This window comes from Dromaius novaehollandiae, chromosome 2 (genome assembly GCF_036370855.1).
Source record: "Dromaius novaehollandiae isolate bDroNov1 chromosome 2, bDroNov1.hap1, whole genome shotgun sequence".
NCBI lineage: Eukaryota > Metazoa > Chordata > Aves > Casuariiformes > Dromaiidae > Dromaius > Dromaius novaehollandiae.
This window is the reverse complement of record NC_088099.1, coordinates 1,372,636-1,400,590: the sequence shown is the minus strand read 5'-3', so window position 1 is coordinate 1,400,590 and position 27,955 is coordinate 1,372,636. Positions and strand designations below refer to the sequence as shown.

At 51.8% G+C, this 27,955-nt stretch overlaps 2 protein-coding genes across 3 annotated transcripts in view; both read right to left on the bottom strand.

The window, feature by feature from the left end:
* Nucleotides 1-987: 987 nt before the first annotated feature.
* On the bottom strand, nt 988-5,747 carry CSPG5 (chondroitin sulfate proteoglycan 5). The gene is made up of 5 exons (XM_064505622.1): nt 5,548-5,747; nt 4,085-5,042; nt 1,977-2,165; nt 1,804-1,876; nt 988-1,494 (listed from the first exon to the last, which is right to left on the bottom strand). The coding sequence occupies exons 1-5, from the start codon at nt 5,624-5,626 to the stop codon at nt 1,333-1,335; spliced, it is 1,461 nt and encodes a 486-aa protein (XP_064361692.1). The 5' UTR covers nt 5,627-5,747; the 3' UTR covers nt 988-1,332.
* Nucleotides 5,748-7,670: 1,923 nt separating this feature from the next.
* The window catches only part of SMARCC1 (SWI/SNF related, matrix associated, actin dependent regulator of chromatin subfamily c member 1), a 99,321-nt gene continuing 79,036 nt past the window's right edge, over nt 7,671-27,955 (bottom strand). For both annotated transcript variants that reach the window (XM_064505619.1, XM_064505621.1), the window contains 2 exons: nt 11,431-11,607; nt 7,671-9,763 (listed from right to left, as the gene is read on the bottom strand). In XM_064505619.1, the coding sequence (XP_064361689.1) occupies nt 9,678-9,763; nt 11,431-11,607 (263 nt within the window). In that variant the 3' untranslated portion in view covers nt 7,671-9,677. The remainder of the gene's footprint in view (nt 9,764-11,430; nt 11,608-27,955) is intronic.

Genomic DNA, 27,955 nt, shown 5'->3' with positions numbered 1-27,955 from the left:
TGCTGCCCCACATCATGCATCTCCTCCCGAAAGGACCTGACCGTCCACCTTGGGTCACCGTGAAACTGCTCCTGGCCTCCTCTCGTGGTGGGGGGCACCCGGTGGTGACCCAGCCTGGGCAGGAGGGCTCGGGGACGGGCCTGCGAGCCTGACCCACGCGTCCGGGGAGCCCGGGCAGCGGGAAGGCGGGAGGTGAGAGGTGGCCGTCATCCACCCGCACGTAGCCATCGGCGATCGGAGCACGTCGAGGGTGCTCGGACCATGCGGTGGTGGAGGCCAGGTCCTAATTCAGCCAAAACAGGATCGTGGCCCCAAAACACCCGTTTCACCCCGCCGGGATCCTGCGGCGAGCAGCTCGCGGGAGGCACCTGCCCTGGGACCATCCCAGGCTGGGTGGGATGATGGATCCCATCCCGTAGGATGGATCCCGTCCCGTTGTACGGGGCTGAGCGGAGCAGGAGGTGTTTGAGCGGGCAGGATCGCACCGGGGAGGGGGGAGAAGGCGCTAATATAAGTAAATCACTCCATCGCCAGCCCCAAGCTCCCAGGGAAAAGCTCGCGTTGGCCCCGCTCGCCGCGGGGAAGAAAGGCGCCTTGTCCCGGGGCCGCGGCGCTGATCCCGCTACGTGCCCGCGGGAGAAACGAGGCCGCCGGAGCGGGCAGGACGGCCCCGCTTCCCCTGCCAAGTCCCGGCCCCGCGCGCCAGCCGCTGCCCGGCCACCAAAGCCCCCCCCTCCCCTCCCGGCCAACTAACCAAGCATTTAAATTTAATAGCCGCCCGCATTTAAAAGCGATTAGCTGCCCGACGAAAGCCCCGGCGCGGCTCCGCCGAACGGGGGGCCGGTGCCTCCGCGGGGCCCGTGAAATGGGCCCAGGCGCCGGGCGCGACCCGCGGGGGAGCATCCCGGGACGGCGACGGCGACGGGGACCGGGTGGGAAGCGGGGACCGGGTCGGGAGATCGCAGGCAGCGGCAAGAAGCTTAACTTAAAAAAAAAAAAAAAAAAGTTTATTTCGAGATCTTCCTTTCTCTCTTTTTTTTTTTTTTTATCAACTCGTATTTCAAAAAAAGTGTGGGGGGGGAAAGTACAAAAAAAGTCAGTGGCGTCACAGCGGAGGTTTAGAAATCACAGCCGCGCACTAACCCAAGCGGGACACACAGAGCAGAGACCGACCCGCCGCCGCACGGCCCGGCGAGGTTTTTTTGGGGGGGGGGGGGGTCTTTTTTTCTAGTTTTTTGTCGTTTTTCTCTGTACAAAACACACCAAAGCATGCCACGGAGAGGGGGGGGAGCGATACCGAATAGGGGGGGACGGGGACGAGGAGCGTCGCGGCTAGGCCAGGCTGTTGGGCAGGCAGTTGGCCCCGGCGCCGTCCTGCTCGCCCTTGGGGCCGGGGCGCTGGGGCGACGGGGCGCCGGGCGGGCCCAGGGCCTCCTCCTCCTTGCCGCAGGACTGCAGCGAGCCCCGCGGCTTGGCGGCCCCGCCGGGCTCCTCCTGCGGAGACGGGGACACGGGGGTCAGGCCCCCCCGCCCCGGGGAGCGGCATCCCGCCGGGCCCGGCCTGGGACCCCCCCCCCCCCCCAAAGGGAACCGGCTGCCTCCCGTTGCCGCGCCGGGATGCGGGAAGCGATGGGGACCCAGCTGGGATGGGTGGCACGGAGAAACATCACCCCACGGATGACGTTATCATGGAAAACCACGGCAGGGACACGTTGGGCGCGGGAAAAAGCCAAGCACGAGGCTTGGAGCGGCCGGGGGGGGGGGGGGGGGGGAATGGTACCCGGGGTGCGGCGATGCCCTTACGTTTGGGTGCGAGCCCTCGGCGATGGTGGACAGGGAGAAGTTGTCGTTGTGGAGCTCGGACGGGCTGCGGTATCTGCCGGCGGGGAGAGGAGAGGAGCGCGGGGGTGAGCGCGGGGCGCCCCGAGCCCCCCCGCCGCCCCCCCGCCGCCCCCCCGGCCGCCGCCGCCGCTCACTTGGTCTTGCGCAGTTTGCTGTTCTCCGTCTTGAGCAGGTAGAGCTTCTTGGCGAAGAAGACGGTGAGCATGAAGAGCAGCAGCAGCACCAGGGCGGCCGAGCCCACGGCCACGCACAGCACCTGGAAGTCGGTGACGACGGCCTCGCAGCGCGGGCCCTTGTGCCACGTGTAGGCCTGCGTGTTGCACCTGCGCGGGGAGGGGGGGGGCGGCGCTGGGGGGGGGGCACCCGACGCGGTGGGGCGCCCAACGCGGACGCACCAGCTGCCGGGGCCGATTAGCGGGGCCGCCGGCCGGCCCTGACCTAATTCCTGCCGCCGCGGCGCCCGGGGGGGGCACGGAGCTGGCGCTCGGCGCTGAGCCCGGGCGAACTCGCTGCAGGGCTCGGGGGGGGGACGGGGGTGACGGGGTGCCCGGGGCCTGCGCCGGGGCAGGATGCGGCCTGGGGCCGGCCGCGGCACCCCTGCAACCGCGCAACAGCCGGCACACGGCAACCGTGCAACAGCCGGCACACGCTGAACCGTGCAATGCACCCATCACACCTCCAACCACGCAACACAACCGTCATGGCTCGAGCTGTGCAATACAACCATCACGACTCAACTCATGCAATGCAACAGTCACGCCTCAACCTGTGCGACACAACTGTCATGCCCCAAACCATGCGACACAGCCGGCACACCTCCAACACGCAACACAGCCGGCACGCCTAACCTGTGCAGCACAGCCGGCACACGCTGAACTGTGCAACACAGCTGGCACACCCTGAGCCACACAATGCAACCATCACACCTCCAACCATGCAGCACAACCATCGTGCCCTAACCTGTGCAATGCAACTGTCACGCCCCAACCTGTGCAACACAACCGTTGCACCTCAGCCTGTGCAATGCAACCATCACGCCCCAAACTGTGCAACACCACCGTCACACCCCAACTCGTGCAATGCAACAGCCACGCCTCAAGCCATGCAGCACAACCATCATGCCCCAACCTGTGCAATGCAACTGTCACACCCCAGCTCATGCAATGCAACAGTCATGCCGCAACCTGTGCAACACAACTGTCACGCCCCAAACTGTGCAATACAACCATCGTGCCCAACCACGCAACACAGCCGGAACACCCTGAACTGTGCAATGCAACCATCACACCTCCAACCATGCAACACAGCCATCACGTCCCAAACTGTGCAATGCAACTGTCACACCCCAGCCCATGCAACACAACCATCACACCTCAACCTGTGCAACACAAACGTCGCGCCCCAAACTGTGCAATACAACCATTGTGACTCAACTCATGCAATGAAAGTCACGCCTCAACTCGTGCAACGCAACTGTTGCACCTCAACCCACGCAACACAACCGTCACACCCCAAACTGTGCAACACAACTGTCGTGCCCCAAACCAGGTGACACAGCCGACACACCTCCAACATGCAACACAGCCGGCACACCTAACTTGTGCAACACAGCCGGCACACCCTGAACTGTGCAATGCACCCATCACACCTCCAACCACGCAACACAACCATCATGCCCCAACCCGTGCAATGCAACAGTCACACCCCAACCTGTGCAATACAAGCGTCTCACCTCAATCCATGCAACACAAACGTCACGCCTCAAACTGTGCAATACTACTGTCATGCCTCAACTCGTGCAATGCAACAGTCTCACCTCAACCCGTGCAACACAACCATCACATCCCAGTGCAACAGTCTCGCCTCAACCCATGCAACACAACCGTCACGCCCCAAACTGTGCAATACAACCATCACGGCCCAACTCGTGCAATGCAACAGTCACGCCGCAACCTGTGCAACACAACCATCATGCCCCAAACTGTGCAACGCAACCATCATGGCCCAACCCGTGCAACACAACCGTTGCACCTCAGCCCATGCAACACAACCATCATGCCCCAACCCGTGCAACGCAACCATCGCACCCCAACCCGTGCAACGCAACTATTGCACCCCAACCCATGCAACGCAACCATCGCACCCCAACCCGTGCAACGCAACAGTCGCGCCCCGCCCCGGCTCCCCGGTGGCCGCGGTGCCCCGCGCCCGGTCCCGCGGTGACGCCGGGCGGGGGGCTCACCTGCAGACGGCCCCGTGGCCCTCCACCACGTAGCAGTGGCCGCCGTTGTGGCAGTAGCTGGGCACCAGGTCGCAGAGGGAGCGGCAGGAGCCGTTGTGGCGCACGAAGCCGCCGCGGCACTCGGTGCCGTTCGCGGGGCCCCCCGGCCCCACGGCGGGCGGCGGCGGCGGGGCGGCGGCGCGGCGCCCCGTGGGTCGCGGCTCCGGCCCCGCCGCCGCCGGGGTGGCCGCCGGCGGGCCGTTCTCGTCCTCCAGCCCCCCGGCCTCCTCCTCCTCCTCCTCTTCCTCCTCGTCCTCCTCCTCGTCGCCCTCGGTGTAGAAGGAGGTGGTGGGGTAGAAATCGGCCTCCTCGAAGGGCGCGAGGTCGTCGTAGAGCTCGCGCAGGCCCCACGGCGTGGCCGCCCCGCCCGCCGCCCCCGCCACCAGCTCGTAGTAGTCGGCGTCGAGGATCTCGGCGGCCCCGCGGCCCCCGGGCGCCTCGGCCGTGCCCGGCGCGGCGGTGACGGCCGCCTCGCTGCCCGCCCGGGCCCCGTCGGCCCGGCCGCGGGCTCCCAGCGCCGGGGTCGCGCTGGAGGCGGCCGCCAGCGGCTCCCAGTCCCGGGCCGGCCCCGCCGTGGGGGCACCCAGTGCCGCCGGCCCCTCCGTAGCGCCCCGGGACCCCGCGGCGGGTGGAGGGGGAGGCTCGCCGCTGCCGGCCTCCTCCGGGCCTCCGCGAGGCCGGGGGGCCGCCGCGGGGCCCGGGCAGCCGAAACACGGCGGCGGGGCCTTTCCCGCGCCCGCCGCGGGCTCCGGCGCGGCCGTGGCGCCGGGGGGCTCTAGCCGGGGGGCCGCGCTGGCCGCCGGCGGCCCCCCGGGCCTCGTGCCGTTGTGGGCGGCCTCCGGGGCATCGCTGCTCGCGGGGGCCGTCGTCCAGCCCCGGCCTTCGGCCTCGCTGGCGTTTCGGGGGGCCCACGTGGACGCTGCAGGGGGGCAAGGAGAGAAAGAGGGTCAGGAGGGGCCCGCGCCTCTCGCGCCCAGCCGCACCCCTGTCCCCCCGTCCCCGTCCCCACGTCCCCGTCGGCCCCCCGGGGTGTTTCGACGCCCGCCACGCTGCTGCCCGGGCGGTGCCACCTCCCGCGGCCCCGTCGCCCCCCAGGACCACCCCAGCCCACCGCCCTGCCCGGGGGCCCCGGGACCCCCCCCACCCCCCAGCACCGCGGGGCACGTGGCCGCCCGCCCATCACCGCGACGTCGCGGCGGGACGCGCCCCCCCCCCCCCCCCGTTCCGCCCCCCCCCCGGGGCTGCGGCGCCGCCGGGCCCCGCGCAGGAATCCGCCCCCCCCGGGGGGATCCGGCCTCCTACAGGTGGAGCGACCCCCCCCCTCCCCGCGCCCCCCCCCACCCAAAGCCCCCGGCGCCGCGGGGGCTCCGGCCCCTGCAGCCCCCCCCCCCCCCCCCGCCCCGGTCCCCCCCCCCTCCTCGTACCGGGCGCGGCGGGGCCGAGGGCGGCGAGCGCCAGCAGCAGGGCGAGGGCGGCGCGGGGCCGGCGAGCCGCGGGGGCCATGGCGGCATGGACGGACCCTCCGGCACCGCCGCCGCCAGCGGCACCGGCACCGGCACCGGCACCGGCAGCGGCTCCGCCCGCGCCCCGCGCTCCCGCCGCCGCCGCCGCCGCCGCCGCCGCCGCCGGGGGGCCGGGCCGGGCCGGGGGCCGGGCTGAGCGGCTCCGCCCGCGCCGCCGCCGCCGCCGCCGCCGCTGGGGGCCCCGCACCGGCCCCGCCGCCCCCGGGAGCCACCGCGGGATTCCCCGGGGAGCCGCCGCCGCCGCCCCCGCTCCGGCACCGGGATCCCCCGGGGGCTGCGGGAGACCCGCACCGGGACCCCCCCGGCACCGGGGACCCATCCCTCTCCCGAAACCGGCACCGGGACCCCCCCCCCCGACACTGGGATCCCACACTGGCACTGAGGGACCCATCCCTGCCCCCAAACCGGCACTGGGACCCCCCCCCCGACACCCCCACGGCACTGGAATCCCCCAGCAGCACCGGGGGACCCACCCCTGCCCCAAACCAGCACCGGGATCACTCCAGCATCCCCGACCGGCACCGGGGACCCGTCCCACGGGGGGGCCCATCCTGCCAGCACCGGGACCCCTCACTGCCCCCCCAACGGCACCCTGCGGGGGGCCCCATCTCCGACACCCCCGGGACCCCCACCCCAAGGCCCCACGCGCAGGGCTGGGGGGCAGCGGGGTGCTGGGTGGTGGTGGGGCGCTGGGTGACGGCAGGATGCTGGGTGACAGCAAGGCTTCGGGTGACAGCAGGGTGCTGGGTGACAGCACGGTGATGGGTCACAGTGGGATTTGGGGTGACAACAGGGTCCTGGGTGATGGCAGGACACTGGGTGACAGCATGGAGATGGGTGACGGCATGGTGATGGGCAACAGGGATTTTGGGTGACAGCAAGGTCATGGGTGACAGCAGGATGCTGGATGATGTCATGGTGCTGGGTGACAGGCACCGCACTGCAGGGAGACACCTGAGCCGCCGAGTCCCCGGGTGAAGCCCTCGGTCTGGGTGACACCGCACACCAGCGGGGTGACACCACACGCCAGCAGGGTGACACTGCACAGGGCCTGGGTGACACCGCACACGGGCAGGGTGACACCAGCCCCTCGGCATCGTAACGTCCCCGTGTGACGGACGGACGGACAACCCACGGTGGTGCCTCTTCTCCCATCCCCGGGGGGTCCCGCAGCCCCCACCACGGGGTGTGCGTGTGCGGGTGTGCGTGTGCACACGGGTGTGCGGGCTAGGGCACCCTGTTGTAAAGAGCAACAGGAGGACCAAGCAAGGGCACAAGACTTCCCCGCTGCCCCCGCGCCCCTTCGCTCCTGCACCTCTCCCTCCCCAGCGCCAGGGCCTCAGGACACCCAGGGTCGCATACGCACAGCGGATGCTCTGGAAGATGTGTCACTATTGTGCTTTGTCAGAAGAAAAAGCAGTTATTTGGTTAAGCAGCAGCACTGAGAATATAATACAGACTGGGTTTGGAGTTGCATGGTTCAATCGAAAGGCAAAGCACCCCGGCATCCCCGGAGCCGGGCAGGAGAGGACAAGGGATCTGAGCAGCCGTCCGAATCGGACAATTAACGGCGAAGCCTGCACAGGAATACGGCAACGGTGGGACCAGTCCTCCCCCATGACAACCGCCGCCTCGGAGCGGTTCTTTCAAGCGTTCGATCCAAGTGGGAACGCAAGCGCCAGCCGTCGTCCGAGTCGGCACGGGGAGACGGCGGGAAAGCGAGAACTGCAGAAATCCTGCTGGGCCTCGAATGCTGTCTGATCTTTTCCACGTTCGTTAAGCTTTTATAATCTAAAATATCTTTTTCCAAGTAAGTGGATCACTGAGTGCACTGTAAAGGCTCTTCCCTTACCTGCATTACTTTGGTATCTCCCACCTCGCCGGCTAACGAGTTCAGGCTTTGTACTTACTCCACGGCAGCTGGGACGCAGCCCCAGGGCAGACCGGTATCATATTAACAGGTTTCAGCCAATCCGCAACTCAGATCGAGAGAAAACAGACTCCAGACACAAAACTGGCACAAGTTTTGTACAAAAACCACGTTTTTTTATTTCACAAAATTGGGTGGCTGTGTCGCAGGAATAAAACCGGCCCTATACAGAGGATCAGATGAAAAAGTCAGCACATGTATTATTTATACAGAAACACAACAGTGTCAAGAATTCAGGTACTCTGTAGGATCATCACTAGTACAGTAAAAAATAGTCTCCATCTGGATCCTTTATATTTGAAGTTGATCACGCTAAAAACAACCTGAGGTTATTCTAAACCGGACTACGGTCTGAACCCAAATTCCAAGCTCACCCCAAAGACCCGGGAGGGAAAGGGAACACGGGGCACGAATTCCTTGGGAGAGGTGGAAGGCGGGCGGGCCGGCCCTGACCGCTCTCTGCGAGGCACTGCGGATTCTTAGGGCTCGACAGTGGAAAGCGTTATTCCTATGCGCTGGAAGTAACGAGGCCGCAGACGACTGTCTGAGCACGCAGCCGATGTGCAGACAGCCCAGAAACGGTTCCTCCACACACACGCACTCTCAGGACCTGGAAAGTTCAACCGTTATCGTGGAGGAGTCAAACACCTGAGTGCTCTTCAAAGCAAAGCTTTTTTTTTCTTTTTTAAAGCCTTAGTAGAAGTGGTTCTGTGGGTTTCAGATTATTTGGGAGATCTCTCCCCGGTCAAGCTTTAGACCACCACCCCGCACTCAGCCACTCAAAGCCACCCTCCGAACGAGCGCGCAGTCCCCAGAGCTTTGGCAAGGAAACCCGTCAAACCCTCTTCTCCCAGGAAGGAGGCAGAGAACCTGAACCGCACAGCCGGCAAAGGACTCGCTTGCAGCCGCTAACGACGAGCGAACGAAGCAGCTTTCGGCCGACTGAACGTGTCCGTGTTAGCGGTGCTGCACTGGTGGTCTCAGCGCGCTCCTGGATTTGCCTGCTGGACCTGCTCCCTTACCTGCAGCCCCCGGATAAACGGGCCGACGGAGGCCAGTGAGTGGGAGGTGCTGCGTGACTTGAGGAGCTCTCCCACCTCCGATTCCAGAAGAAGCGTTCCACGTTCACCGAATCCTGCCCACCTCGGCTGTCTGCAGGAGGTAGTTCTGGCATCCACGCCCCAGCCATCCCAACCCAATCCCGTATGCTAGCACTTCATCGCTATCTACTTTTTTTGTTCATTTTTAAAAAGTAAAAAGTATATGCTCCAAAAAGAGGGACTAAAAATCGTGGGTTTTTTTCCTCAGTTGGCTACTGTACCACACTACTCAGAGGGAAGGTTCAACTACCACCTTCAAAGGCAAAAAAAAAAAAAAAAAAAAAAAAAAGTAAAAACTGGAGCAAGAAAACTCCTACCATTGAGTGGTTTTATTCCAATTGATTCACTCCTGGCTTCATTCGCACTGGATCAATATTTTCTTTAATAAGTTAGTGAGGCAGCCTCAGGACTCAGCTACTGTCCTTAATGATCAGATATCTGTAATGAATACAGCTGGCATTCCTGCACCTCCTGTGCTGCAGCATGCCCTTATTTTCCTTTTCTGCCCAAATCACTGGTTTGGCATTCAACCTTGATGCTCTGCTCGCTCTGCTTGGAGAACCCAAAACATTAAATCACAGGTGGAGAGGGCGTCTGCTACATCCTAAAAGCTCAGTTAATGCCTCCACCTTCGAAGCTTTTTTACCCTCCCCAGGAGAACCCAAAGCTCAAAACACCAAGATGAAAGAAAACCAGAGTCGGGCGCACTCGGAAAGGCAAGCAGACCGAAGCGTAGAGGACGTCCTGCCAGCAACACGGAGGCATCGCTAGCACCTTTGATCTCAAGACTTCCCAAAGGAATGCCAGGCGCTGCCAGGCTAAGAGCAGTGGGGAGAAAAAGACGCTGTGCGTGTGCTCGTATATGTGTATGTATGTGCGCACACACACGACAGGGGCAGGCCAACAGGAGGAGAAACCCTCCAGAGGGAACAGAAGGTAACTGAGGAATTCATTTTTGGTCACCACTATGTTGCTGTAGAAGTTCCTTCCTTCTTGACGGCTTAGGGAGCTGCTGAGGCCGGCGGGGCTCCGGCTGGAGGTGGGGTCACCCCTTCCGCTGGTGGAGGCGGCTGTGCAGGAGGGGGATCTGCAAGAACAACACAGGGAAACGCTGAGCAGGACCAGGAGGGGCTGAGCGTGGTAAAGGAACCCGACACAAGACTGTGCACGCAGCATGGGCTACGCGGCTGTCCCGGGGGAAGCAGGAGGGACCTGTCACTTGGGTTATGTCAGGTAGCCCCAGAAACGGCCCTCACTGTGGCTTCCCCTTCTCTAAGGTCCATGTGAGGCTCCACTGCACGTTTTATTGTGCTTTTCAACCACTAAGCATCGCATGGACTCTGCGAAAGAGGAAAAAATACCCCTTTGACAGAACAGGTGACACTCAGGCAGCTCCACAGCTGGCAAAGTTCACATCAAGCAACTTGGAGCTGTACGGAATCAACACTGCTCATCTCCCAGCCCTGTGCCCAAGCCTTTAGCTTATGGCTCTTGCCTATTTAAATTAGACATACACTTTATAAACAGAGCCTGCACTTAAGCTCCAAACAGTATATATAGGTTAAAGCAGAGGCATCTGTAGACGTAGCAAGTAGGAGGAAAGAAATGAGGGATAAAAAAAGGCCAGCTTTCATGTACACAAAGGAGATGCTAATGGAACATGACCGACCTGTTTAGCAGGGGGTGAAAAAGAGAAATCAAGGTAAGGAAAAAGAGCAAGCAGAAATACAACCTGACAAGATATTCCCAGTGGTACAGGCTCAAAAAGGGGAAGGAAAGCTAAGGAAAGCTAAAGCACCACAAGAGTAAAGAGGACATATCTGAACAAAAACAGCGTCAGGAAAGGTATTTTATGCTTATGCTAGTTAACACCATGAGTCAGTACTGCTCATCGATTCCCCTTCAGCTGTAGCCAAGGTGGGATAGTTTTTCCCAATTATTTTTTCGCAAGAGGCTCTACCAGTGATTTCAATTCCTGCCTATGCAGTGACGGTTATGTAGACTAACATCTTGGGGGCTACGACTGCTGCACTGAAGGAGACCAGCAAGACGGACACATTTGTTAAGAAAGTCATCATTACAGAGCATCTTGCACCAACCATTCTGGCTTTCCTGCTTTCTGGGTCTGGCCACATAGTGGTGCTCATTCAAGTAGCATCCACACAGCGGGTACCGACTTCAGCTTTTTTGGTTGTCTTTTTCTTTTGGGGGGGGGGTGTTAGGAGGAGAGGCCTGGCGTAAATCAGCTTGATTCTCAGAGGTGTATGTATGCATATCACATATGGAACATTCCTATATACCTTTTGCTTCTTTCTGATTAGGACTTCCTCTTCTTAATTTCACAGTGCTAGATTTTCACTAAGGTACTGCTGAACCGCATTACATTCTGATCTCAACTATTTGAGGATTTAACTACAGCTCATCCTTGAGCCCTTACGTGCATTACTCCAAATTAAGTTGAGAGAAGTTTTTGACAATGACCACAAAGCCTCAGAGTCATTATAAATAAAAAAGGGATGTTATAAATAAAATAAAGGACAATGGAATATGTTTGGATGCCTAGAGGGGAGACAAGCACTTAAAGCTTCAAGCACACCTCTGGCACCAATCTTTGGCTGCCAAGATGCTCAGATTTTATTTCTGCAGCACATAAAGAGGTTTCAACTACACTGACTTTTCCAGCAACAAGCCAAGCAATGGAAAAGCCACACTACGTATGTATATTCAGATCCTTACTGCTGGAGATGCACTTACACATGCCATTTGGAGCTGCTAGAGGAACACGAGGTCCAATTAGGTTTCCCGACATCGGTGACATGCCAGGTGGAGGAGGACCGCTACCAGCTGGGTGGATGTTGGCTGACACACTTGGCATCATCCGGCCTGGCATGGGCTGCCCAGGTATCATCGATCCTGGCCCTGGCATTTGACCTGCAAGAGCATTAAAAAGACACGGTGATGAGACACACTTGAAACACAAATGATCAGAAGGAAAAAAAAAACAGTCTAGCTGTTCTCTGAGCAGTGAGAAAAAACTGACAGTTCTGTAAGAGCGCCAGCTCCGTACATGCTCCAAATGCCACCTGAGTCCACCCCAAAGGAAAAGGCTTTTCATTCCCAATGTCAACACATTTCTTTCAAGAACAACCGCTGGGCACTTGTAATCTCAAAAATACCAACAAAATAAGCAACTGGGAGATCATACACAAAGTCAAAACTCACTTTCCACAGAAGCCTTAGTGAAGGGACCCATGTTAGCAACCTAAATGAAGCTGCGGGAAAGAAACTGCCCTGGAAGAACATGGCGAAGTAACAGAGCACTCGATGAAAAAGAGCAGGCACAAAGTCTAATGGATTATTTTAATGGGAGAACTGAAATCATATAGCTAAGAATTAGACTACACAGATATTTCCCCTATTAAAAAAGAAATTCTGATGTCATGGAGGATTCCAGTAAGTCTTCCTTACACATCAACTTTGTAAAAGGCCTTTATGTTTTAGCAGCATAAAGGAACTGTTCGAATTCCTCAGCTTTGGACATGTACAAATTGCTGATTGATGTTTTACAACCTCATTTGAAGAGATTATTTTGCATAATCCAATTACATTTACTTTCACAAGAATCACTGCGTGCACACACATCCATAAAGGTACAGCATTTTAGTTAGGAAAGCAGCTATTAGGCAAGGATTGTAGCAGCTTACTTTAGGAAAGCTCACTCCACCTCAAACCCCGGGCAATTATGTGAAATAAACTGTGATGACAGAAGCCTCAAACAAAAAGGGTCTGACAAGATACATGAAGAGCATCACAGCCATACCGGCAGTTCGAGCCAAGAAAGGGCAAGCTCTGCATTTGGGACTGAGTCAATACTTCAGCACAAACACTATTAACCCTTATTTATGCTCAGCTTTTGAGCAGGAGCTTCCAGTGAGTTTTTATTGACGTGTTACTTCCATTTCTTGAATTTTGAAGATTTGAAGGATTGGGCGTCTCTTCAACATTACCTATAAGGGGAAAAATGCCACAAAAACAAGATGAACAGCTTGCTCCTCTTTCTCAGCATTTGGTGCCTGGGCCAACCGTGCATGTGTCACTTGCTCAGCCACTTCCCTCCAGAATATGCATGTTTTAAGCATACAAAGAACTTGGTTGCTGGTGTCTGGTTTAAAGTACCCTGGAACTACAGGCAGTATCACAGGTGTCCCTCATCCTGAGCCAGTAACAATCCCAGCGCGAAGGAACCCAGTGCTCCCAGCATCCCGGCTTTACACAGCCCTTCAGCTCTGTGGCTGAACAACCTCAACACAAATTCACATGGACACCTGGAGATTTGGACTCTGAGGACATGATCTTGGAGCTCTTAGTCACATAAGCCAGAGGCCCATGGGCAAACCTGATGCTACTCCATCACGGGAGCAAGAGCGGTGTATCTGCAAGCAGCAGATATGAAGCCCTACAGAAACACCACTTTTCTCACAAACTTTTACACAGGAAAAGAACTTTAAATTTCTCCCTGGCACACACAGTTGCTGATCAGCGGCCGCAGGGCGCATCCTGGCATTTCCATCACTATGTATTAAAGGGCAGCAGCAGCCAACTAGAAAAGCTGCATAGATTTGAGCCACTAAACCACTCCTTTGTGATGGTGAATAGGTGTTTCAAAGAACCCCACCTTGGACCCCTTGCTGCTCCAGTCAAGAGCCTAAAGAAGAGATGAAAGGTGGGAGTCTTCCTAAGAATATATGTAGAGTGCCTTCGTGGGTAACTCAAGGTCACCAAGCCCAGAACACACCAGTTAGAGCTCTAGTGTCTGGTTCTGGTTTCCCCTCTGCTGGCAAGCTGAGTTGGAAGTCCCTTGGAATGGCCTACTCACCTTCCCCGCTCAGGAGCAAGCAGCCAGCAAGAGCACTAAAACACTACCTCTGTCCCAAAATCACAAAATGTTTCAGACTGGAGGGACCTCAGGAGATCTCTTGTCCAACCTCCTGTTCAGGTGAGACCAGGTTGCTCGGGGCTTTGTCCAGTCAGGCCTTGAAACCCCCCAGGAACGTAACCCCCGCCCAGGGCAACCTGTTGCATTGCTTGACTGTCCTCACGGCCTCCTTATATCCATATGTGACCATTCTTGTTCCAGCTTATGGCTCTTATCTCTTGTCCTCCCGCTACACATCACGGAAGAGCCTGGGTCTGTCTTCTTGATGGCCTCCTCGCAGGTAGTGGGGAGCTGCTGTTAGGTGCCCACAAAGCTTCTCTTCTCCAGGCTGAAAAGGCCTAGTTCCTTCAGTCTCTTCTTGAGCAGGTGCTCCAGGCTCCTGACCACCTTAGGGGCCCTCCGCTGAACCCACTCCAGGTGGTCAACGTCCTTCTTGCACTGGGGGACCCAGTACTCTAGACGCAGTCCGAGTGCTGAGCGCAGGGGGATAATCGCTTGCCGCAGCCTCTGCGGTCTGTGCTGCTGCTCACCCAGCCCAAGACACTGCTGGCCTTGGTGGCTCCCCGGGCGCCCAGGGCCACGGAGCTGCTCCCCAGGCAGGCAGGCCTCCTCCTGCACCGCTGCACAGGATTAGTCCTTCCCCGATGGAGGGCTTCGCATTTGTCCTAGCTGAATTTCATACGGCTTCTGTCGGCCCATTCCTCCAGCCTGTCTCAGTCCTCCCGAACGGCAGCCCTGCCCTCAAGCGTATCAACGGATAACGCTCCAACAGCTGAAGATTTAAGCAGACAGCATGGATTTTCTGCCATGGGCAGCTACTCATCTGCTGTGGTCCAGCTCGCTCCGAGACGGGGAGCGGGCGGAAAGGGCACGGCAGAACAGGCCACATGAGAGCACTGTCACGGGAAGCTACAGCCAGGCAGAGGCTGAGACTTAAAGACGTGATAACCCACTAGTATTAGAAGTGAGTCAAGAGCTACAGGATCAGTGCTGTCAAAAAGGGGCGGCTGCATTTGCAAACAGTCCCAGAGCTGCCCACGTCCCCAGAGGGGGATAATTCAGCATTGGGCAATGCTTGTTACTAAGGGTATTTTGTAACTGGCTCTGTACCAGCAGTTAACTTCTAGAGAACTTCAGCTTGTAGCTTCAAGTGGACGAGTACAGCAGGAAGACAAGAAGCAAGTGCCTCTTCTCCCTTCTGCAAGGCTGCTTACGTGCAGAAACCAAAGTTGTGCTACACAGGAACTCGACCGCTCTCCCCCAGCCTCTGCCATTCCCATGCGGAGATGCAGACCAGCTCTGAAGCGCAGCCGGTTTGAGGACATGGCTGCACGAGGTCAGTTGGTCAAGCTCCAGGAGTCCGGATTTTCCTCTGATCTGCATGAGACAGATGTGGGAACTTCTGACATGCCTGGTGATGTGTGGGGTGAAACAGCAGCTTGAATTTCAGTTGCTAAAAGTTCTAGTGTGAAATATATAAAAAAAGAAAGCATAAAAAAACCCCTGCATCACCAGCAATCTAAATCTACACAGAAGAAAATGGGACTGATCTGACCACTTCAGTAACAAGCCTGCTCTCTTCACTTCTGAAAGATCCTGCCAACTTCCAACTCAAAGTAGTTACTACTTAGGAGTAAATTTTATTCTTCTGCTCCATTTATCAGTGCCTCTTCATCTTGCACCAAAAAGTCCTCCACAAGGACTTGAATCTTCAGTGGCTGCTTCTGCAAATATAGCCTGTCCCCTGGGACCCAGAGCAGCAAAGGCTGGTTTTCTTTCACAGGTAAGGAGAGATTCGAGCATTCTCCTCATTGTCCTGATACGTTCCACATTCCTGGTAAGTTTGAGAAGTTCTGTTTTTCCTAGTGCACTCAAGATAATCTTTTTTAAACAGAGAAGTGGGCTCAGCAGAGACACTTAGGTATACAATTAATGCCCATCAGGATATTTTGGAAAAAGTCCATTTTTTTGTCCAAGTCATTTCAATATGGAAGGAGGGATGAAAGCTTGTTACAGGTCTAAGAAAAGAAGAGGTATGGAGAATAATATGGTAGCATTTGTTTCCTTCACCACAGAATTAGAAATTCTATGCTGCAGGTTAAAGAAAAAAAGGCACTTTTGCAGAATTCACAGCTATACCATGGAACTCACCGACACAAACGCGCAGAGGCTAGCTCCAGTGGTGGTTATGAACACAACCGGTTCAGACATTTTGCCACAAGCACTGACTGTCAAAAGCTGGACGAGTAAGATTGTGGAAGGCTTGTACCCTGTTTCTTGCAGTCTTCCCTAAGTATCTGCTATCTATGAGGTCCGACAAGGGCCACGTGGACCTCCGGGCTGACCCAGTATACACATGCTTGCACCATCTATTCGTGAAAAGTCAAGTTCGCCACATAACACAGCAACAGAGCCGGCATACCAAGGTTTAACAGCGGAAACCTGTCCAGACCTAGCTTAGCTCACACAAGCGAGCCTGAAACTCTCCAAGCGTCATCTGGTTATCTCCTTTCTAGCACTACTGCCTGCAAGAAAAAGATCCTGTCCACATCCCAAGGAGGTGGCCAATACTGAGAAAAGCCTCCTCTGAAGCACCCAAAGCTGGATCAGACTTACTATACACTGAATGGCTTCACATGAAGTCTTGAGCTCTAACACTGGGCAAGGATTCCTTCAGAGAAAAAGAGACCTTCAGACCTGTAGTAATACAGAGATTAAGCAACTATATTTGATATGTTTATAGCAACCACAGGCACAGCTAAAATTACCATTAAGGACAAATTAAATCAACTTTAAAACAATTTGTTTCTTTATAAATTCAAATTATGTGCCATTTTGCCAAATCTCGTAACAATAGCAGCTAGGAAACACTTTATACCTGACTCAAAGAATCTGTAAAACATTATTCTCCTAATACTTGGAAATTTAAAAATAAGTGGCACTGCAGTTTTTCCGAAGCTACCCATAAGCTGAGAAGCTTCTCCATGTTTGAGAGCAGGGTTGGCCATCTATTCTTTGACTTTATGTAGTATGCAACAATTTTACCTTAAAATTAGCTTAAGGTACTTGCAGAGGAACAATCCTATCACATAACCGAACTCCAAGATGCTGAAGTTGAGCAGTAATCGAGCAATGCCCAAACTGGGATTAAGCACGGGGAAATCAGTTGTACCACTGTGGCAAAAATGGAGTGCTATTTCTATAGAGATCATATGCTTTTTCATTTTACAAGAGATGCAGCTTCAAGACAGTGGCTGAAGCGTAAAATGTGAAAGTGTGACCTACATAAGGGCGAGAGCTTAAAACCAGCAGACGCAGGAAGAGATAAAGCCAAAAGGTTCGACAAAATGAGATTTAGCAGACTGAAAAAAAAAAGCCTTTCCACGTTAGATGTTTTTGACATTTTCTAATGCATGCTCTGAAGCATCCCACTAGTAAATGTAAAGCTGTAAATTCCTGTTACAATAAAACTTAAGAATTGTTTTTAGAGGATGTCCAAGGTGTTTCTTTACCTCTATTAAAGCAGCCACTTGAGGGGCACTGGAGTGGTACAGCTTAAATATTTTTGTTTTACTGTAGCAGCCAGCAGGACACAACGCAGAGAGCTTGGTGCTGATTCAAATCCTCCCCATCACCTCTCGCTATTTACCGTTTAGCCGAAGAGAAGAGTTGTGTAAGCAGCCAGTGCTAGGTGAGGGAGTCCCCCCTTTCGGGGCCAGGACTTCAGAAAGGGGCAAAGCAGACCTTCTCCAGACCCCTGCCAGGGATGCATCCTTCTGAAATCCTACTTATTCCTGAATTGCTTCAAAATCCGGGGATGGGAACAAACACACCACCATTTCAGGGAGCGAATACCGCAGCTCTGCAGTGTTAGAGGATGTGCCCCTTTCTACCACAACTGGTTTTCAGGAGGGCCGGAAATCTGTGCTGCTAACCAACCTCCAAACACGTCCTTCCCTTCCGCGTGTCCCCCCCCCCGCACTGCAGCAGACAATCCCGCAACCAAGAACTGTGAATAATTAACCACAATAACTCATTTAGCATCAAGTCTCGGGAGGGGGCAGCCAGAATTTCCACTTCACTTGCATATTGTATTTCTGTCACTTCCCCCGAGCGTAACTCATTCCGGGCTGAGGGTAAAGACATCGGCGTGCTGGCGCCCGGCACCGCACCGCACGGGCCTCGCGGGGCCCGGCAGGCAGGACGCCCGCCGGCGAAGGGCTCACCATTGGTTTTCTGCAGCGAAGCACGTACGATGCAAGATGCTTTGTCAAGAAGCTGCAAGCTGCTTAGCGCGTTAGCAGAACGGCCGGCCGTTATGCGGGGCAGCGCTGGTAACCTTCAAATATTAATGCACCTTCAATAATACATGCTCGTAAGGAGTTTGGAGTTGCTCAGACTCACCGGAGAAGCTCTGCACATACCAAAAAGCCAGCACAATGCAAGTCATGAAAATATTATCCAGCGTCCTCAGTGGAATCGCTGGCCCCTAGCTGACTCCTATTTACCACTGTAGCCCCGTAACGCCTTTGCACGGCCAGGTTTGCGTAGGTGATAACACAGGGGCCAGCTGCTAACGGAAAGCACTTAAAACCTTCTACCTGCCATAATTGCCAGCAGGACAAAAAGATGCATCCACAGAAATTCCCCCTTTCACAACTGTATAAACAGCTTTCGGCAGTAAAACCACAGCAAAGAAACTGAAGTTAATGCTTGTATTCTGTCAAAACACAATTAGCCCAAACATCTTTCCATGGCAATCAAAATTATGCAAAACAGTCCCCAATCTGCATTTAATAATGTTTGTGTATTACCACCCTAACCACCTTACGAACCCACAATTATGCACTTATTATGACATTAAGGATGAATACCACAAAACCGCTTACCACTCGTTACTTTGCACTCCTCTTTCTGTGAGGACTCCCTGCAAGCTTCCTGCCAGCAAGTTCATTACCTACCACGGCTAAAAAGCAAGCATCAACAGTTCTTGGAAAATATTTACTGGAAGGAGACAAATTCAAAATCCTCAACTATACAAAAAGAAAAAAAATCCTGAAATTGCAATCAGTCCAATAGGAAGTAAAGAGTAGCAGGTAGCTCAATTTAAAAATACAAATTTTAAACAATGGATATGTGCAGCACTTACTTAAAAAGGAACAAGCCAAAAATTATTTACAGAACATTCTTTTGAAGATTTCAACCATCATCAGAAAAGTCTGCAGAATTCATTGCAGGGGGAAAAAAAAAATCAAAGCTACTCAGCTGGCTGCAGGGGAAGGTGCGCATCCTTATCTCCTACTTCTATTTCTGGTTTGATTCAGAAATGACACTTACTAGCTGAAAATCCCACTTTGAACAGAGAAGTTAGGGACAGCTATTAATACATGTCTCTTGCTCTTCCTCCAGGGATTTCAAAGTGTTTCTTATATGAGGCACCATAAGTGTCACTTGTGTGAGACATTTTGGGTTATCCACAAAATGCCGAGAACAGTACGTGACCAGAAATCAGTAACGGGCTTCAAACGATGCAACCAGCAGCAAAGCTGGTAACAAAGAAATTGGAAATTTTACTTTCCATTCCCATTACAAGGTCCAGCTTTTCATGATGAAACTGGAATCCAACTGTATTTTTCTGATTTAAATGTCTTAATTCCAGGAGGAAGGAGAGAACAGAATAAGTTCAGTCAAAATTAAGAGTTGTGGTAAAGCTGAACATGGGAGAAGTGAGCTACCAGCAGGACTTATCTGAAATGGGTGCTTGGGCCTGAGAACAGCAACACATCCTCGGTCATTAAGTTGCCCGGATTCTCATCACATCCACGCACGGAGATGAAACTAAAGGCAGATGACGATCTGAACACACAAACCACCTCCAACCGCAGGCTTACAGCAAGAGAAAAAGCAAAAGGTTCTAGAAAGTGGCCTCACTGCCTGCGACTTGTACGTGGTCTGCTTTCAGATGTTTAACCTGGAGGGGAATCCACCAGCAGCTCGCCTTTATGGAAGGGTCTGGCTGGCGGGTCTTGACTTCCCGCGGTCTCTCCCCTCTCTCGCTGAGCCTATGTGTGATGATGGGTGGCCTCTGGACAAGCTTCTGCTCTTCAGCACATCCCAGAACTTCTGCACTTCAGCAGAACCAGACACGCTTGGCCACACTGATGAAAAGCAGCTCACTGAAAGCACTAGCCCTCGAGCGCAGACAGTTCGCCAGCAGATTCCAAAGGCTGACATCTAAGCCACCGGACTTTTGGGGGAAAAGCTGCACCATTAACTTTTAATTAACAGGTTTGGCTCGACTGCTCTGCCCGAGAGCAAAGAATTGCTTTCCAGAGCCCTGTTTATTTGTTCTTCTGAATACCAGCGAGCATTGCTTTAACGCTTTCTATCTTTTATTGCCATTAGCTCAAAACAAGCCTGCCTAAGTTCTCTCTCTGCTCATTATCAAAGCTGGCAAGGCATTTTCCTTGCACTTACATAAGAGCAAACGGTTGGAAGGATGGCGATGGTGCACAGTTCAGAATCACGCTCACTGAAACACGAGCAGACTTGACAAACTGGTAAAATCTGAGCTGCGGCACAGGTCAGGAACGACTGTAATACAAGCTGGCCTGAAACACACGCTACTGTCCGTGTCCAGGTGCCACTTTGAATGTCTACCCTCAAATTCAGGACCGTCCGACTTGATAGATTTCTCTTTAAAACCATGATACTCTGTTGCCTAAGCAGAATACCTCTGTTCTGATTTTGACATATCCACAACTGCCTGCATTGATCATCTTGTGCTACTGTACAAAGGCAGCGAGAGCAACTGCAGTATTTAACTGTTTCTATTCAGCCACTTCATATTCTCAGCAAGTTTAATACTGACCTGAGAGCCCTGCAAATCCTTTTTTGAGAGGTATTTTAGAAGCAGTGCACAAAACACCAGGACAGAGGTTTGGCTTTAGCCAAAACATTCGAGGGTAGAAGCAGCAGCATCCCAGGTCACCCATTCCTCCTGCTGATAAGGCATCCAGGAGCTAAGTAACAGGCGCACTGTGAATCCTCCCCCTCCCAAAAGCAGAACAATAAACAGGCAAAAAAAAAAGGAAAAAAATTTAGGGTCACCTTCATACTTCAAGTCAATGCACTAGGGCTGAACCTGGAGAGAAAGCAGCAAGACTTCCTCTCCTCAGTTTAAATTAGACCAGGATTCAGCAGGTGAGCGGTCACATCATCCTGGTAGCTGCCGTGACCAGGCTGCACAGGGGCTAACCCCAAAAATCAGCGTTCCCAGGGCATGGCCAGAGGGAACAACCCTCTGCAGGTGGCTCTTCTGCCAAGCGACTGGAGGCATCAGCCTTGGTCCTGCCCAAGATGGAGCTCCACACAGGCAAGGGAAGAAAACACCCTGCATTCGAGCCTGGGGCTGACGGCCCTTTTACCAGCTACCCTCTGAATGCAGAAAAGCTGTAAGCAGTTACTCCTTTTTCTTCCATTTATAAAGGCCTTTCAGATCTTTTCATTACTTTGTTTCCTACCATCCCTTCAGTCTTCATCACTTTAGATGTTCCACCATTACACCTAGCATCTTGTTCATGGTCTACTGAATCAACAGTGACACTTTTAGTCATTATTAAGATCAGAAAACTGTTTGAGAAGCTAGATAAGGTCCGGAGTTAAAATGATGCAGCTAAAGAGCAAAACTACAAAAGGCTAATTCCATCTACAGCTTCCCCCAGGGCCTTGCGCTTCATTTCCATGCATGGTTATATTTTGAAAACTTGACCAGCGGTGGTTCTCAGTTACTGCTAAATTGTTCTGGGATTTTTCTCTAATGCAAACTGAATGGGTCAGATCTTCCTGCAGAGCTCTGTTAGATGGACCAGCAAGCAGTGACTTGTCTATCTCCAATAGTTTCTTTATACCTGAATGAATAATTACTCTTCTGAGTTATCGTCACTGAAGTTTCTTGATCTTGGTCACCTTAGGGAATGCAGGTTGTATTACTGGACAGAAGCAGAGAACCAAGGTAAGGAAACTGTTCATTCTTTTTACGAAAGCATGTCAAATTCCACACTGGTAAAAGCAGTATATCAACAGCCCTTAAGCTTGAGGTTCATCTACAGGACTACCAGCAGCAAAAACCAGCTTACAGAATTCTTCTGCAAGTGTATCTTGGTGCTCTCTAGCAGGATTACCTCTGCTAGGTGAAATTAATCTACGCAAACCCTCCAATTTCTGGCACCTCTGCCAAGATTGCCAAAGACTGATGTGCAGGTATGCGATAACGTAACTGATGGCACAGATGAGTGGCCAAGCATGTTAAGCTCACTGGTTTGTTTCAATGAAGGATCACAAATCAGCAACTGAGTAGCAAAAGTTGCTACTGATCTATGTATGAAGGGGTGACTCTTAAAATGATTTACTATTAATTCAAGACCTACAAACCCAATAAATACACTGCAATTTCTCTAGGAATGTGCAGGTAAGGACAGATCCATACAATATGACACTGGGAAAAGAATATATCACCAAAGTCTCCCCTGAGCTGGCAGAGTCCTGGTTAACGATCAAACGACACATGCAGGCAAGGCCAAGAGAGGAACTGTGGGACATCTGGCAATGATGTCAACAGAACCCTAAAAATCACAGAACCAACCACCAAGGCAGCTGCTGCTGTTTTATGCACAGAAACAAATTTATTGCAACCGTATAACAGCTCTTCTGTCATCAAGATAATAACTGATCCAATCCAGTAGCCCATGTTACAGAGCACAGAAATGACTGCTAGAACCACCCATTTTCTAATCTTGGAGCTAACGACTGGCTGTGGAGTTTAGGCGTGTTGCTTAGAAATGTACAGTTGGAGGTAAGTAGAGGTTCTTCCTATAGCAAGTAGTTATTTCACAAATCCCTCATTTATCGAACTCCAAATTCCATCACTTACAATCCCTTTTTGCAATGCCCAGGTTCAAGACTTCTCTAGAAATATCCTCCGATAGCTCAGTTTACCTCCACTGTTGCTCTACGCTGTCCCATCTTACCTCAAATACTTCACTCTCCGGAGATTCTTCTTGAGATTTGTTCATAGAAAACAGTTGTATGCACTCCACATTCATTTCTAAGGCTAGCCAATTCAAGCTCCACTCGAAAATCATCCCACAGCCCTGCACATTTGTTTTGAATACCGTAACCAAACGTGCACACCATAGCTCCAAGCATCTCTTCTGTACCTTGTAGAATGACATTAACACCTTTAATGCCCTATCTTCTTCGATTCACTCACCTAATTCATCCCAGAATTGCACTGGTCTTTCAGTCACATCACACACATGATTAAGTCATCCTGTGATCAAGTAACACAACTCTCTTAACTCCTCTTTTTTCCAATTGATGAGTCCCCTCAAACTACAGCTGAGGGGACTCTTCCACTCCAACCCATGTTCTTTGACTTGGAAATCTTGTATTTCACCCCGTTTCTGTCATTCTAATTCTTACGATGACCTTCCTCTTTCCTACTTGGATCCGCTACTGATAATGACTTCCAACTTTGACTAACCAAGTTTTATCAGTACAGAACTGCTTTTGGTGACAAAGTGACTAATGAAGATAAGGTCAGTCTCAAAACCAATCCTTGAGGAACATCACCTTTCAGACTGAGAGGGTCCACCTATTCAAAAATGTCTTAGTCTCTTCTTAGGCCATTTTGCTTGCTGTTCATGGATTTCTGTTTTCATTCAAAAAAAGAAATGAAAATGGAGCATCCTCTAGGGATACCTCGAATTTAGTTATTCTACTGGTCTTGTAAAACCACCCGTTGTCCGCAGTTCAAGCGGAGATCACTCCAATTAGGAAAGTGACTCCTCATATCCTGTGAAATACTCCAAGGAAATAAACACATAGGACATAATGGTTTATTCCCGTATTTGATTTTTTTTTCTCTTATGTCAAAGAAACTGGGTTACGGAATTCCTTTCTGGCTGTGGTAGAGTCTCATCTGAAACATCTGTAGGAGACACTAGCTAGAGATGATCCACTATGAAGATGTTTTAACATGTAGCTGGCTGCAAGAGTCATCTGATTCTCAGATAACTCCTTAATATGAAATCCTAAAGTCTTATCCCCAGAGGGGGGAGGAAAAAAAAATGCACCTGTCCAAAAGCAAGTACCAATACTATATTTAGATGAGAAGTCCTGCATCATAGGTAAAGAGATGGGATCCTTGAGATTCAGACTGAGCTATTCAATCTAATATTGGCCAATTTAACAAACAGGCAAAGTATACCATACAGCCCTCAGCTTATGTTGATGCCTATTAGCAGCCTTGGGCCAAGTTGACTAAGAGCACCAGAAAAAAATGCCCTCATCTGCTTGAATTCTGGCCACATATTTAGTGACTGCTCTGAAAATACGCAGGGGAACATACAGAGCAGCTTAGCTTCAACACAGGAAATATGAAGAGCCCCAGCTTTTCTGTTCAGTAAAGCACCCGCATGCCAAAGGATACCAAAGCAGTGTTGGCTGCATGCAAATGCCTGCTTGACTCAATGGAAAAAAACAAAACAAAAACAAAAACATAACAGTTGGAAAACAGCATTACTGGTAAAGCTAAATAGAGACTGTAGACTCTTTTTGGAGGAAGAGGTATATCTTCTCACAGAGTATCTACTACAGGGGACAACCATTCTCACTACCCTGCTAACAATGAATTGAAAATATCCACATTAAACTGCAGAAATTTGGAAAATACAAGGGTATTACTAGATCTGGAGAGCTTCCCAGACAGAAGAGTTACTCTCCAATGCCACCACAGAACCTTGAGGAACGAAGGTACCAAAGCCATTAAGCAGCGTTAAGCCTTCTCTGAAAAGTCAAAGATGCAAATGGGTGAACACCAGCTACCCAAAGCCTCCAAGGTGTGTGTGGGGGTAAGCAGCATACAAGTTGAGTGGTATTCATCACAGATTTAACATGACCATTATGGTGTGACGGTGAGGGAGTTTTTTAAAATATATATAACCTATAGCGTGCATGTGCATATGGAAGGCGATTGCAGACGGCTTTGGCACTCCGATAGCGGACTGGCGACTGTAGCTTCGTGCCTGTCTCGTTGTGACAGACATTGAAGCTGCTACGATGTGCTGATCCACGAGGGGAAGGGAAGTCAAACAGTGAGCAACCCAAGCTGCCGAGACAGAAAGCCAGGTCAAGTTGGGAGTCGTGGTCTCTGGGGACGGAAGAACCCCTAAGTGACTGTACACGCACACCTAGGACGGGCTCAGAGCTCAAGCTCTGAACTCTCTAATTAAATAATACCCTCTACTGCTCACAGTCAGCTCACTTGGAAGCTGAGGAGCTTTTGCTGCTCATTTGCAGCTCAATTGAGGACTCCCCAAGCATTTCTAACAAAGTTAGGGACTGCCACCAAGGAGTGAGGAAAACGGATGTGTTGCTTTCTGGGAAAGATCAGTCAGGGACACGGCAGATCAAGGCTTTTGCCTTTCAATTCTCACAGCCTCTTAAAAGGCCGGTGAAGTCTCACCTTCACAAAAACGTCCAGCCCCGTCGGAGCCGTCAGGCTAGGTAAGAGGCGAGATGCACCCGCCGCAGCCGCTGCGTGACGAGAGCTGGTGCCAGGTGCTTCCTCGCCGGGCGCAGCGGGAAGCCCGGCTCCTCGTCCATCCGCGTGCCACGCTCTAACGGCGGGGAGGGCGAGCAGCGGGAATCGATCTATTGACTAACGCTCATCTAATTGGAAGGAGATGGACTGGCTAATTAACACAGCGCCACGCTCCATGTAATACACACTGGAGGGATCAGTGGGGATACAGACAGCCCGGGCGGTTATGGTGGGGCAGAAGTAATAAGGTATTATGTGAACAGAGGACGTGAATATGTAAGAAATCGACCCTTATTAGTCCCCTAGTGCATACAACAATGCATTTAATCTTGTTACGTTCTCAGCCTCAATAGCAGCTTGTAACTAAGAGCCAGTCTAATGATATGCAATACGGTATTTTCCCCTTTAATCTGTTTTGAGTTTGCCATTTTTCCATTTCATGTTCGTGTTTCTCCATTCTACTGCTAGGGGACAGATCTGAATCGTTAATACAGCATACAATACACAGATCAAGCTGCAATGTTATTATACGGTGTTACAAAACACAGTATACTTGATAACATACTCTATACCAGGTCTTTTTCTACATTTTCATCATTAACTTTTTGACCACAAGTGTGCAACAAACCCAGGAAGTCGCTGACCCTGATCCTCTGAAAAGATAGCTAGCTTAAGCTGCTAGATCACAGCACAACCATCTCTTATTTTCCTCTCCGATGGGCATTACTCTGCATCTGGCGATCGAATCATGCTTTATTACTGTGAAGATTCACACAGTTGGATTAGGTGCCTGACATTTTCACGGTCATCTGCAAATCCTCCTAGTTCACTATGTGCTTCTGCTCTTTTCCAAACATTATACATTCAACGTGGATCTTTTTCAAACTGCCCTTCCCTCAGGCTTTCATCCAGATAAAAATTCAATCTACTGAATGCTTTGGGTTGCCATGTCCATTTTTGATCAAGATGCCCAAACTTTTCAGCTTCTTCAGCAGCAGCAGCTTATATGAGACCTTCCAAAAGATTTTCAGCTACTAACCAATTAGGTCATCTTCTAGACTTGTTTTTGGTCAAGTAGCTGAACATTGATAAAAACTAGTGTCTGTTGCTGCAACAGCTGTCCAGACAATCATGGTCATTACAATCCAGGTGGTGCTATTCAACTTTAAATTATCATTTCAATTACATTCAGTAGGTATAAGAAAGCCTTTAACTGTAATTCCTATAAGCATCTACACAGCAAAAGAACAGCATTTGCTAGTCACAATCCCTTCTACCAGTAAAATGGCTTTAAGGTGAACCTGCAAACGTTGTTAGCAACTTGGTTACTTAACAGTAGGGTTGGTAGTTTTCCCTTGAAATACAAGTAGTTGTTATGAATAAACAGCAGAAACATTTTTTATTCCTGGGGGATGTTCTTGCTCCGCAGGTGAGGCACCGTCACACGGCCACCCAATGTCTCACCAGAACAAGTCCCTGAGCAATGTGACCGAACTGGACTTGCTCTGAGCCGGAGGTTGGGCTGGAGACTTTCAGAGGTCCCTTCTGACCAGCACAGTTTGCAGACTCTCATTTGGCATCAAGCACAACTGAAGGGTAGAGAACCAGACAGAGAAGTCCAGAGTAGGGCAGGGGGGCATACTGGAATTAGATCTGCCAAAGAAAACTGTTAAAGGACCTTCCTGCTTCTTGTTCTTGTCCTTTCACTTAAGTTTTTTACCACAACATTAGTCATGTCAAGCACTGGAGAAATTAAGCGAATGATTGCTGCTGCAGGAGCAGAGACCACTCAGACAATTAAAAAAACGTCTAAGGAAATACAAACAAGCTAAAAATCTGTTTTGAAAACAATACTGTTGGGACTCTGCTTTCTACTTTAGAGCCCAGTGGCAGCTTTTATTTATCCAGAATGCATGACTTACTGAATTGCAGATTATTTTGCTCTAACGCCTCTTTTGATGATTTTTATGAAATACCTCTCATAACATTAGAAAACAGCTGTCAGGTGAAGACAATCTCCCTAGCATTTTAGCAGTAAAGACTAATACAAACAAGTCTTTAAATTTCTTACTGTTATCTCCCTTTGGGAGATCCTTTAACACAAACAGGATCAGACAATTTTTCAAGAGTTTTCTGCTTTTAAAGAGTTTCCGCTTTTCTGCTTCTCCTTTTTTCCCTTCTCCTCCCCTTCCTTTCACTTATTCTCTCTGCAGAATTCATGATTATTTCAGTTTTTTTCTTCCTTACTGTTTATTGCAGTTTCCTCGTTTTTCTGGATTCACCAACATCTGATTCTGTGTATCTGAAAGATTTCAATTTGGGTCAAGTAGCTTTTTTATCTTTAGATCAGAATATCCTGAATACTGCAAGTGTTACTCTTAGAAAGTCCTTATTTGGGGCAATTACTATGGTACAAGCCTGTTTTACAAGAACAGCTCAGAAGGAATCAGATTTTAACAACATGGAGTGTTTCTCCCCATGCAAAGCTATAAATGTGTCCTGGGCTCCAGTTGTGGGTTGCAATCTCCTACAAAACCAGTTCCTTTTGGGGGCTGGGGAAAAGCTCACTGCCTGAGATAGGATTTTGGTTCAGCTTCAAAGTCATCCACACCACTAATCTAACAGTTCATCTGATGAAGAAACCACTTATTTTAACTGCAACAAAAGACTAGCAGAGTGCACAAAGTACCTAGATTTATCATGCCATTACTCCTCTATCTTCCCTGCATCAGTAGCTC

Excerpts from the sequence above, each read along its gene's own strand:
- CSPG5 (XM_064505622.1), bottom strand. The coding sequence starts at position 5,626 with ATGGCCCCCGCGGCTCGCCGGCCCCGCGCCGCCCTCGCCCTGCTGCTG. Across the intron at positions 2,166-4,084 it reads GGCCACGGGGCCGTCTGCAG|GTGCAACACGCAGGCCTACA; the intron begins GTGAGCCCCCCG and ends CTCCCCGCGCAG. Across the intron at positions 1,877-1,976 it reads AGCAAACTGCGCAAGACCAA|ATACCGCAGCCCGTCCGAGC; the intron begins GTGAGCGGCGGC and ends CCCCGCCGGCAG.